The sequence below is a fragment of the Anser anser genome (genome assembly GCF_964211835.1).
Source record: "Anser anser genome assembly, chromosome: 4".
Taxonomy (NCBI): domain Eukaryota; kingdom Metazoa; phylum Chordata; class Aves; order Anseriformes; family Anatidae; genus Anser; species Anser anser.
Window position 1 is genome coordinate 10,151,299 of NC_139724.1, and position 13,326 is coordinate 10,164,624.

Consider the following 13,326-nt stretch of genomic DNA (forward strand, 5'->3'; position numbering starts at 1 on the left):
GACTTGGCTAGCTCCTCTAGATCCCACAGCCTGTGGAGGGGGAAATAAAGGGACTAAATGTTTGGTTTTGGGTTCTCCCTGCTTTAGTAGAAAGTGACACCAAATACTCTCTGTCCACAGAAGCAAAGGTCATTGGGCTTACCAGGACAGTTTACCCCACTGCAGGAGAATACTACTGACTACCATCAGTAAAATGTCATCAGCATCAAGCTCAATGAAATAGTCTTTCCATAAACAAACAAGCCAAAAAAAAAAAAAACCAACTTGCTTTCATCTCTGCTCAACACAAATATTCAGCATCTAATAAGACATGCTTTCATATTTTCCTATAAATAGGTTAGCTTGGAACAAAGCAATCTTACTGTGAAAGGAGAGCAATCTGCCTACTTCAAAACTTGTACCAGAAAAGTTTTGATAAATATGGGCCTGCCAACTCTTTCAGACATACCACAGAGGCTCAACAGACTGTGAGAAAACATAGCCTTCAAGTAGAAACCCCTCACAAAAATGTGCAAATTAGCAACAGCTCAGTACTGTGAGGAGACACAGTTCTGTCTTGGCAGGACACAGCAGGCCATCTACTTGTGTCAACGTAGCTCATGTTTTTGGAAAAAAGCAAAGCAAAACAACAAAAAAACCTAAAAATTTATCAAATCAGGTGAAATCTCTGTAGACCTACTTCCACATATTATCACCTACAATCTGTGTCATAACCCTTACACACTTTAGCCTTCCCCTGGCTGTGCACTGAGCTCTTAATTCAGAGATCTGAATGGCACCCTCCAGCACCCTGAAAAGCTAAAGCTAAATGACCCATTTCCCAGTACTGTCTCATCATGCCTCCTGTTAAAAGAAGTAGCTCAATTTTTTATCATCCTTTTCTCCTGTCTACATGGTTTTCCAATTACTATTAATTTTTGAATAGGATATGCAGTTTACATCCAGATATGGATGGAAATATTTAAGTGGCTGAAGATCTAGTTTTTGTCACCCTTTTCACTTGATGAATCAATAACTACATCCCCTCTTTTGGATTACTTCAGGGTTAAACATACATATTTTGAGAGCATTGTCCAAAAGCTTCTTGAGCTCCAGCAGGTTTGGTGCCATGACCACTGCCCTGGGGAGCCTGTCCCAGTGCCCGACCACCCTCTGGGTGCAGAACCTTTCCCTAACACCCAGCCTGACCCTCCCCTGTCCCAGCTCCATGCCGTTCCCTCGGGTCCTGTCGCTGTCCCCAGAGAGCAGAGCTCAGCGCCTGCCCCTCCGCTCCCCTCGTGAGGGAGCTGCAGGCCGCCATGAGGCCTCCCCTCGGCCTGCTCTGCTCTGGGCCGAACAAACCAAGGGACCTCAGCTGCTCCTCATACATCTTCCCCTCTAGACCCTTCACCATCTTTGTTGCCCTCCTTTGGACACTCTCTAACAGTTTTATGTCCTTCTTATATGCTGGCACCGAAAACTGCACACAGTGCTTGAGATGAGGCTGCACCAGTATACAGAGGGACAGTCCTTTCCGTAGACTGGCTAGTGGCGCTGTGCCTGATGCACCGTAGGATATGGTTGGCCCTCCCAGCTGCCAGGGCACACTGTTGACTCACGTGCGACTTGACATCTACAAGAACCGCCAGATCCCTTTCCACGGGGCTGCTCTCCAGCCTCTTGTCCCCCAGACTGTATGTAAAGCCAGGCTTGACTCATCTCTGGTGCAGAATCCAGCACTTGCTCTTATTAAACTTCATATTGATGGTGATTGCCCAGCCCTCTAATTTGTCAAGATCTCTCTGCATGGCCTCTCTGTCCTCAGTGGAGTAAACCACTGCTCCCAATTTAATGAAGCCTGCAAAATTACTTAGTATGCTTTGAAGTCCTGCATCCAGAGCATTTATGAAAACATTAAAGAGAACTGGCCCTAAAATGGAGGCCTGAGGAACCTCACTAGTGACTGGCTGCTAGTCTGAGGTAACCCCATTTACCTTTTGAGCTCAACCCATCAGCCAGTTGTTCACCCATCATATTATGTCTATCTGTATGCTGGACATTTTGTCCAGAAGGATACCGTGAGTAACAGATTCAAAAGCTTTGCTGAAATCCAAAAAGATTACATCAACTGGCTTCCCTTGGTCAGCTAGGTGGGTGACTTTGTCATTAAAGGAAATTAAGTTCATTTAGTGGGACTTTCCCTTTATGAACCTGTATTGGCTGTGACCAATGGCTGCATTGTCTTTCAGGTGTTTATCAATAAATCCCAGAATAATCTCCTTAATTTTACCAGGCACTGAAGTGAAACTGACAGGCCTGTAATTACCAGGGTCTTCTTTCTTGCCCTTCTTCAAAACTGGAACGTTTGCCAGCTTCCACTTGACAGGGACTTCTTGAGATTCTTACGAACATTAAAAAATAATTAAGACATGACATCAGCCAACCCTCTTAGTATCCTGGGATGAGTCCCATCAGGTCCCATAGGCTTGTATGCATCCAGGTGGAGCAGCAAATCCTGCACAAAATTGGGGTTGGCTGGGATTTTGTTCCATTAAAAGTATTCATGAAATTAATTCATTTTCATCAGGTGATAGCTTTGGTCAAAACCAAATCTACTCTAGTGAGCTGAAGACAAACACTGAAAGCTTTAATTCTGAAATTTACCTATATTTCATTAAGAATCCTTACCTTGAAATGGATAACTTCAGGTTAAGCTGAGTGCTTTGTCCTACTAATTTTAAGGATGATGAACAACATTTTTGAAGCACTTAAAAGCGGGGAGAAGTTCCTAACAGGATTTGCAAAATCACATAGTAGCATTACTGCCTGAGATGTCAATGAAGCATTAAGTCCATTCTTAAATATATATAGTTCCTTCTGACATTACTTAAAATGTCACTTTGGAGGCACTTCAAAGTTCCCAAGCTCTTTAGATCTCTAAAGTGAGTTACAAAGCTAATGTGCTCAGCTCAAGTATTTAAGGATGAAAATCCACAACTTGCCAGCCACTTTTGCAGATCCACGTTCACTAGGAGGCTCTCACAGCTACTTACACAGCAGAAAAAGCCATATAACCATAGCAAGGATATTTCAAAATTTGCCCAACAAATCAAACTGTAAATGCTTACCAATTACAGACATCAAGTTTGGAAAAACAATCACTTGGTCTGGTCAGCCTGTGGCTAAATGTAACCAGGGCGAAGGGAAAAGTGGAACCCCAAAATGGAGGAAAAGAAAAGTGTCTAATGGTAAAGGATATAAATCAAGTTCTATACACTACATTAACCTGACCAATGTTTCAGTCCAAATTGTCTTTCCCATGCTCATTATAAAAAAAAAAAAAAAAAAAAAAAGCTCACAGCACTTCTGCTCTTTAGAATACTGTAGGACAAATAATAATAATAATAATAATAAAAATCCTTATCGATAAAAATAATTGAGTGAAATTCTGTGGCACTCCGTGCTCTTACACCAATGTTGAAATACAGAATAATCACAGCGAAGCCTCTGTAGTTAGGCATTTGCCTAACAGCTTCAATGGAAAACAGGAGTTACAGATACAATTAGTACCTTTTATTTATTTATTTATTATGGCTGATCTTTCTCAAGTGTCCATTGTCATAACAAGATATTCAAGGAAATTAAAACCACAACTTTGAAAGAGAGAAATATTTTTCCTGTTCTTTGCTGTCAAGAAAACTATATTATTAACAGGAAAGGGGTAAAATGAAACCTCTTATCCTGATGAACAAAAATGAATAAAAAATACAAAACTATATAATTTAAATCACATACAAAATATTTGTTTCTTTCTAATGAGAGCAATCAGTCAAAATAGGCAGCTCCCAATCCACCAGAAGCATTTTTCAGCAAGAACATTTACATTAGTTTTGACAAGAATGGAAATTCTGAGCAAAATAGAGATGGACTCATCCCTGCCAAAACTGCCAAGAGAAATACGACAGAGCCCCAACGTCCCAAGGGGAATTTTTTTCTGACACCAATGCTTCTCCCCAGGGTTCTATTGCACTGTCCCTTCCTGCCATACTGCATTTTCTCTTTTCCCCACTGTTCCCAGTGCAGGAGTAAAACCTTCATTTCAGAACGCTACAGTTACTAGGAGGCTTGAAAGATTTGGGGGGCTTCAAACTCCTCCAACTCTATAAATGTCACTGCTAAAGCCATCCATCTGCATGCTGAAAACTGCATAAACCTGTAACTTAATTGCTTGAGATGCATTTTAACCAACCATTTAACCAACCATTATTCTGGACTGAGAAACCTGGACACCTACCTGACTCACAGTGTAAAATCAGCTTTCCTTTTTATGACAGGTCCCTTGACCTTTGAATGCTTGAGCACGTGAGCTCAGCAGATATAGTTTACCATCCTTCTTCTTAGAAGAAACAGGTGGGATACCATGTTGCTATCGCACTAGTCTTGCCTTAGCTTTGTAGGCTTTTATTTGGAGTTTGAAAGTTTGTGTTCTAGCTAATTTTGCCCATAAATCTGACCCAGGCTCCTTATTCCTGGTGGACATCCCACTGCACAGGTGAATAACTCATGGGGAACATATAGGTTGCTCATAACACATCCTATAGTAGCTGCTCTGCATAAATAAAGGATTACTAGAAGGACTTGAACCCTGGTCTTCCATATTCCTTTGGCTGCATTCACTGCATCACTGAATCCATTTCTAACTTCTTTACTTCACTCTTTGTTATGAACACTGAAATACTTGATTGTCCAGACAAACAGCCTGGGGTCAGGGCAGGCACCTGGACTGTCCAACACCAGGATTCAGATCTCTTTTCCCATCGGAGTCAGAGAGTCCAAAACCTAACAGATTCTGCAGATGGTAGGCTATAAATTACTCTGAGTCAGTCTCTGTGTCTCTGCAGTCTCACATTTTAAAAGAATATGCTTTATTCAAAAGCAAATCAGGGATTTTTTTTAAACTTATCAAATTCAGGAATACAATCTCCATTGCTTTAGTCTTCAGAAGTCCAATATGTGCAATGTCTGTTTAGATTGACTTAAACTAAACAGAAGTGCATTTTCAAGTAAGTCACTGTTCCTTACTAACACAAGTTTCACTGTGATAACATGCAAATTCCCAACATTTTCTAGCCAAATTAGATTAAATTGAAATTTCACAAAAGATTTTTGGAAGCAATCAGGAAGGGAAGGATCAGTCACTGTATCTTCACTCATTGCACAGCACTAAATAAAGGAAGGAAATGATACTCTTCAGAAGAAGTAAGTAAAGCACTGGACTAGAACAGCTGGCCTCAATCCACTGTGGTATTTAATTACTTCTTCACTGTTAGTATTAAGTAGTTTACCTCATTTTTAGTGGGCTGTTATGTAGTTAAAGTTGCTTTAAATAGAGCATCATGTTAGTACTTTGCCAGGTCTATCATTGTTATCAATGCTGGAGGTAGACACAGCAAAATTTCTTTTCAACTCACTAAAAAATACACCTCCAACAATGTCTCTGTAAATTGCAAGTGTATCTTTCAGTCACATCATAAACTGCACATCAGCCTTTAGAAGCAGCTAAGACAGATCACAGCTTAAAGTACCAAGTGCTGATATATATACATTTTAAATCACTTTACAGAGCTCTACCTTTGATCATGATCACAAAAGGAACCAGTGAACCTGTAATTTACCTCAAGTAGCTAACCAAGATGAAAATACTGTGTCCGCTCTTGGTTATTAAATAACGCTAGTTAACAGGTGTCAGCAGAGCTGTCTTAACTCCTCTTTTTAACTAATGAAGAAAAAGGGAATACAAGATGAAAGAAAAAAAGTTTTAAATGTAGCAGAAGAGACAGCAGCTTCTGCAAGAAGGAAGACAAATATACATTTGTAATGTATGTTGCTTCTTGATGCAAATGTAAGAAAAAATGATAGGCTGGAAAACAAGGCAATACCACTATTGTAATCAACTATTCTCAGATTAGGTGAGATGTAGCAATCATTTTACTAGAATGAAAACAAAAAGTGCAGTACAATTTTCCCATCTCTGAACAAATATTACAACTATAAAATGTTCCATGCAACCCTAAATAATCTGTAAAATAAAAACTTGCATGTATTAATGCCAGAGGGAATGCCCCATCATTCGAACTAGCAGAGCAGAGAGGAACACCACATCTGTTAGGCATTATGGCCAGAGGCCGCCTTCACCTACATTTACATTAAATATTTTGCACTACAGATATCCCTTGGATTAAAATATATAACACGTCCTCCTTATGGTCATTAAATGAAAAGCTTTTTGGGCAGAGCCCTGACATCCTACCAGACAAATGTCTCACAGCATCTGGAGTTACTCAGCTGCCCCTCCCAGGTAATCTGTTTTCCTGCATACTCCTGGCTTGGTCCTTGCTCTGAGGCATCCCTAGGTGATCTGAAGGCAAAGGAAGCCCTGACAAGGACACTGTGGTGCAGCAAGGGAGATAGACAAGAGCCTGGCACGTCCTCTCATGTCTCCACACGGAGGAAATGACAGAAACCATCTCCAGAAGGCAAGGGAAAAACATTGGAGGTGGGTGTACACTAATGGGGGTAGAGAGGCAGAGCAAAATGTACAGTTTCCAAATGACCATATGTGGTAAGAAAAACAGTGTGGGAACACCAAGACAGTCCTCTAAACTTCAAAAGGTCTAGCTCAAAGCTTTTGAGGATGAGCCCAATTTTGGATTACAAGGAGCACTGGAAGAAACAAGAAAACCACTTTATTTTTGCAATGCTGTTTTCTACACCAGTAAGATATAGGACAGTACTCCTCTGAGCTATCAACTCCCTTTCATTCGATTGTTTGTTGGACAGTTATTCAGTGGAATGGCAGCTTTTATTTCAACAATATAGATAAAAGTATTGCACTGAAATTTAAATGTCAAAGAATACACACTCAAATGTCAAATACCAACAGACAAATGCCAGCAGAGAAATGTCAGAAATACTCCCGTGTCTCTTACTGAATATAACTATATCTGCACAAATGCAAGCCACAGCATGATATGTAAAAAACCAAGAGTTTTTCTGCAGTTTTCTTGGAACTGTATCACCACTGGTTTCAATAAAATCAGTATCTGGCAGTGATCTGGCTGTATTACTCAAAGTATCTGACCCCAGCAACACATAAGCAATCCCTAGTCTGCAAGGTGATGGATGGTATTTGCAGATGTAACGGTACATCAAGCTGAGATAAGTTGTATTTCAGGCAAATCCCACTGCTGAATTTGTTAATTCCTTGCTAGATGAAAGCTCCTTACACAATGAACTTTCATGTCAATGCTCCCACTGCTTTCCAGATATGATGGTAACCCATGAAAGTTGAAGGAGGGGACTTCCAGGCAGTTTCTGCTAGGTACATAGTTTAATTTAGGCAGTAAAGACAAACACACATGCAACTTCATGATGCTTCCTAAAATGTTTGTATTCTTGAGTCCTAGGATTATTAACCTGCAAATATAGGTGAACTTTTCAGAGGTAACTGAATAACTTAGGGACCCAAACAGAACTTACTTCAAACACAATCTGGATTCTTGAGAAATCTGAGTGCTTTTTAAAATGTTACTTTCTTTAATTAAAATCAATTGATTATTCCTCAGGAAAAAAAAAAATAAAATTCTTTACACACTTGACTTGGTGTGACCTTCTGGTCCCAATGACTTCAAAGGGGCTTTTGTCATGATTTCACCCTTCATTATCTTCTGCAAAAGTACTTGGAAACACGTTAATTAGGGAAGATGCATTTGTTTAGAAATTTCAGTCTACTAATTGCAGCTGCTTCCACTAGAGCTGAGAAGTAAAAATGGTTAGGTAGTTCTGTACTCAGACTACTAAATACATGAAAATCTGAAGAGTACTTTAATTAGTGACTAGCAAAAATACATCTGACTCCTGTAATTATTACAATTTGCTTCCAACACCAGTGGCTCATAATCTGAAAAGTAAAATCTCAAAATACATGAACTTTTGTCAAAGTACTAAAACCAAAATCTGGCATTTTCACCTTAAAATTTATTTTATCCTTCATCTCTGATGTGAATGCTTTAGGATCCCCAAAGCTTGGTTTTTGACTGTATGTATGACATTGATTATAAATACCATATTTGTTTTAAATCCTTTTATGGTTCAACTGAAATAAATATGTAAATAAATAAATGCTTAATTGAATTATTTTGATCTTTTTTTTGAAAGACACATTCAGGAACAGTTCTCACCATGTATACAGAAATTTATTTCTAAAGAAAGCTTTTAGGGAAAAGGATTTTCTCTGGATCACTGAATGTCATTTAGAAAAAAGTATTGGAACAGATTAAATCTGTTCTGTTCTGGACATATTTATTTATTTATTTATTTTAGCTGCAGTGCAACTCTGAAAATAGACATTTATAGTGCAACTTTCAACAGGAAAAATTTCTTATAATCTCTCTATATAAATTTAATTGCTCATCTTGCCAAACATAGTAAGAAACTGAAAAAATGTATTTTTATTTTTTTAACCTTGTTTTTCTTCTGAACAGGGTCTTATGACACTGATTTTCACGGTCTAATTATATTCTGTGCAAAACTCTGTTCTCTTTGACAAATTATTTCCTTCCAAAGACAATGAATGTCTCCTTGTCCTTGAAGTGCAATAAAGAATAAACTTGGAAGGTTCAAAAAGCCTGTTTGCTTGTTTTGGAATGTCATTGCTTTGCACAACTTGTGTGCCCATGCTCATTAGTTTCCTCTTTAAATGTAAACTATATCATACTTTAAATTTTGCCTTATATCTAAATTACACCACTGAAGAGGAGTTAGAAAAGATAGGAAGTCCTTTAGCATTTCTGTATTTCCAAGTCCTTTCTACAGATCTCTCTCAGTTCTATCTTTTTGTGAAATGGGAGAACACAACTGCATGCTGCAGTAAGGCATTCGCCCAGACAGGCCTGAAGTCAAAAACCAACAAAACTCAATCAATTAAATTAAATCAAGACATAAAAGATTTGTCTTAGGAAAGACCACTTAGTTGGTCTAAAAAATAAATAGCTCCTAAATGCATAGCATGGAAAATAAATCAAGTCCAAATATGTTGAAACAGACTCAATTTGTAGGTGAGGGAATAAAGATTCATCCAACATTCTGGTTGCCTAAAGGCTTTGCAAAGCGCCCCTCCAAATATTAACAAGATCCAGCCCCATTTAGCTTCCGAGGCATCTGTCAGGATCTCTGCTCAAGGTGACTTAGCTATAGGCACATGTGTATTAAGTTATTGACAACAGATGATACAATGCAGCCAGAAACAGCAGGAAAGGAATAATAATTCTAATGAAAATCAGAGGAGTTGAGAGTCACTTTTAACTTCTTATTTCTCCCTCTCTTCTTTCAGAGCACTTATCTGTTACTGCAGAAGGTATGCAGACAAATGATGTACTTCATCATATAGTGACACTGACACATGGAAGAAGCATATATATATTAAGATAACTTTCTCTATCATCTGCTTTGAGACAATCCCTTCAGGTTAGGTACCTATAAAAACCAGCATGATCCAATACACTAACTTTAAAAAATCTTGGTATTATCTTTCAGAAGGTCTGTTTTTGAAGAAGAGCTGCTCCTGAAAAAGCTTACCTACCCTTCTCATTTCTGAAAAGTTACTATGTGATTTTTGCTACTTTTGCCATCTCAGACAGGGGGCTGTCCCTACAAAGCTAAGGATATGAATTGCAAATAGAGACCTTCTTCTTTTGCTCTAGATGTACGCAATTTACCCAATCTCAGTCAAAGTATTTGGACTGTGTCTGGCAGCTAAGTACCTAACTTTACATATTTGCTGTAGAAGTTTGTAAGTACAGGATGTTGCCATAGGAGTGAAGAAAAGAAATTATAAAAATGTCTATTTCACAACAGATTTTCTCTTCCTATAGCTATGAATTTTAATCATCTAACAAAAAGCATCCTAATGTGACCATAAGCATCAAGTATAAAGCTGAGCGCTCTAAATATCTTCCAAAGTAAAACTTGATATTTTTGAAATGGCTTGCAAGGATTACAAAACAACAGCCTTTGCTAGTCTTTTGCAACAGCCAGTTAGCATACTGTGTATTATGAACAACACCTTGGTCAACTGCAATGCTCTTTGCAATAATAAAATGGATGGGTATCTAGAAGTTCACGACTTTTCTCACGTTTCTTACTCCGCTCAACCATACATAACATGTTGTCTGTCATCAAATACGTTTCTGCTAGGTTGGCACACAAGATAGTTAAAAAAAAGATTATCAGTAAAAAGTAGTGTCTTGATTGAATAATATGTAGTCTCACCTTGCGGATGCCTCTGCCAAGATCTTCTCCGTAATTTGTCCCCAGAATTTCAAAGTGAACATTGGGATTCCCCCCATTTTCTGCAAATTCCAGTTCTCCAGTCAAACCATTCACTCCACCCTATTGAAAAATAAAAACGACAAGAAAAAGAAAACTGAAAACTCAGAAGTAGCCAATTATAACAATCATTTCTTTCTTCAAGGGATTTATGTGCTACTTATACACATACAACTACCAGAATTAGGACAATTTTATAAAGACCACATTTCCCTAAAAATTCTGAACCCTAAATTGTCCCTCTGTTACTAAATTTCCTCACCAAAGAATCAAACTCAACAATGCTAAGAGATACAATAAAAGCAGTAGTCTTACTTTTATCTTATTTGCATGCCAACATTAGTTCTTTGTACCAACAGTGATTTAAATTCTAATCCCATACCAAGAAAAGCAGTTTTGTAACCAGTTTTAGTGGAAGCAAAACTAAAGACAAGTATACAAAAGAAATTATACAAAAATGAGTTTGTTCTTTCCCCAAACATTTCTCACCCAAAACAGGTTTCCACAAGATATCAGGTTGAGTTTTGGATTAAATTAGAAGTGTTTTGAGATCACCATATGTGATCCATACAAGTGATGAGGGTTTTGTTTAGCTGAATATAATCATTTGTTTTTCTCCACAAATCTTCTCTAAAACTAGGAATGCATCAGATAAACAGTAATGCAGCATATTTTCATGCTTGCTTCCACTTTGTTCTACGTTTTAGGCAGAAGGGCTAATACTAAAGATGAAACAATGAGTATTTACTATAAAGAATCAGAACTGAAATGCTATATATGCCATAACGGTTCTCAAAATATATTCCAGAGTCAATTCAACATGACAAACATTTCAGCCTTTTATAAAAACTGTGATAAAATGGAACTGTAAAATCAACACAGCCACTAGAAATGACTACAATAAAAACCTTTAGCCTTAGAAAATTTCCTCACTTTTTTGATATAGGAAATATTAAATGTTTAACCCACTTTATCCAAGAAACTTTAATAATATTTTATGTATGCACAGAAAAAAAATTAATTACCACTGTTATAAAACCATACAAAATGCATAGCTTTTCTTCAAAACATAAACTGAGAGTTTTGAAGTTCTGATCTTTTGTAAAACATTAGTATGATTATAGTAAAAATGAGGAATTTACTCATCATTACCTTTAAAACTTTAAGATTAGAGATTTGCATTGTCAGGGAAACATTTTCTACGTATTTCATAAGGTGTCATTTTCAGCTAAAAACAAGAAAATACTTTGCATGTATATGTATTTTTAACCTTTTCTATAATCTCTACTTTTCAGATGAAGTACTAGAAGTGAAAAAACACAATCCTGATTAAAAGGTACAACCACACAGTCTTTTGCAGCATGACTCCAAGTCATCCGGGCAATTTTGATGCATATTACTATGGTTAGCACAACACTGAGATTACTTGTTAGCTTGAGCACAATCCTGTAATAATCACACACTCATGGCTTTTAGATTGGGATAGTGTACCTCTGGCTGGTACAGAGTAAAGACACAGTGAGTTTGTGATTACCTGTAAAATCATTTGAACTTGTCCTTAGGTAAATATCCAAGTTTCATAAATACAAAATAAATTTCTGTAAATTTCATTTGACTACATACTATTCTTCAACAACAACAACAAAAAACTAACCTGTTGTACATGTCTGTTTTCCACATATTGGCTCATCTGTCTTTCTGACTAATTAAGCCAGAATTTCATGGTATATGTAATGTGGAAATGCCTGTGAAACAGCACAGTTTTGCAAGGCTAGGGATCTCCATCTGACTCCCAGAAACTTCCACCTGGCTGACTTGCCCCTCCCGAACAGCCTACACCTGCTCCTACTCCTGCACCACTGAGCTGATACCATATACTGCCTTTATTATACTTCTACTTCATATTTCCTATTCTACTTCCTGAAACTTTGCCCCTACAATGTGAATAGAGCATAGGGGTCTGAGTATGAAAATTAATTAGACTGTTATAGACCACCTGAGATGGATAACGGTTTCAAGTTAGCCCCATGCAATGTCTAGAAATAGCAAGTGAAAACTCTGGAATGAAATGACAAAAGAAAGGAAATAGGAAACAAAAAAGTTCTGTTAACATACATGCTCAGTACAACAGAAAGTATGTATGGAACCTCTTTTTTTTTCTTTTTTCTTTTTCTTATTTTGTTGCTAAGTGCTTTTAAATTAGGGATTTTAAAGTTAGAAAAGGGAAGTTGCTTAATTTTCCAGGTTGAGAGTGCTCCTAGTAATTTATAGAACATGAAGATAAAAGCATTTCTAAAATGTAAGTGATTTTTGATACTTCAGACTAAAATATTAAATTGCTCTCTCTTTTTTTGGCAACTCCTGTCTCTATTAGAGAAAATATGATCAAAAAAAGATCATTTGAAGAAGGAGTTCACCTCGGTTACATCTGAAGCAATGAAATCCACCTTTTATAAAAACACAGGTTTCTTTGGACATGCCCCCTAACTAGTACAGGCCAACAGATGTACTACTGGATTTTGAAATGGAATCTATCCAAAACCATTATGTAAGTTTATTTTCCTTGATTGTTAAATGGCTGTAAATGTTGGGGCAAGATACAAACTGCATGTCTGTAAGCTATTTTTATCTGTCTGAAATCCAGCAGTAACCATAACAACAAGTTTTCTCATTCATCTATTTGGTAATTTTCTCATGCTTTGAAGATTTGTCATGTAAGAGTGTCTTTGATTAGAGTTTTCTTTCCTACACTGTGTACACCAGAAATAAATGTAATAAGAGCTCAGATTCTATGGAAATGCTCCTGGCTTGGAAAGTGAAGAAACAGAGGCAAAACAGTGTGGAACCACCCATATAATGAAAAACAACAGTAAAATCTGATAGGAAACCTCTTAGAGGTCCTGACACCTTAGCTCCACCTGTGACCTGCCTGGCTGCCTCAGCCCCAAAGGCCAGAAAATC

At 37.6% G+C, this 13,326-nt stretch overlaps 1 protein-coding gene across 13 annotated transcripts in view; it reads right to left on the reverse strand.

Annotated features, from left to right (window-relative positions):
* GRID2 (glutamate ionotropic receptor delta type subunit 2) overlaps positions 1 to 13,326 on the reverse strand; it is an 804,597-nt gene that overhangs the window by 216,443 nt on the left and 574,828 nt on the right. For all 13 annotated transcript variants that reach the window (XM_083834802.1, XM_083834813.1, XM_083834803.1 and 10 more), the window contains one exon: positions 10,309 to 10,428. In XM_083834802.1, the coding sequence (XP_083690928.1) occupies positions 10,309 to 10,428 (120 nt within the window). The remainder of the gene's footprint in view (positions 1 to 10,308; positions 10,429 to 13,326) is intronic.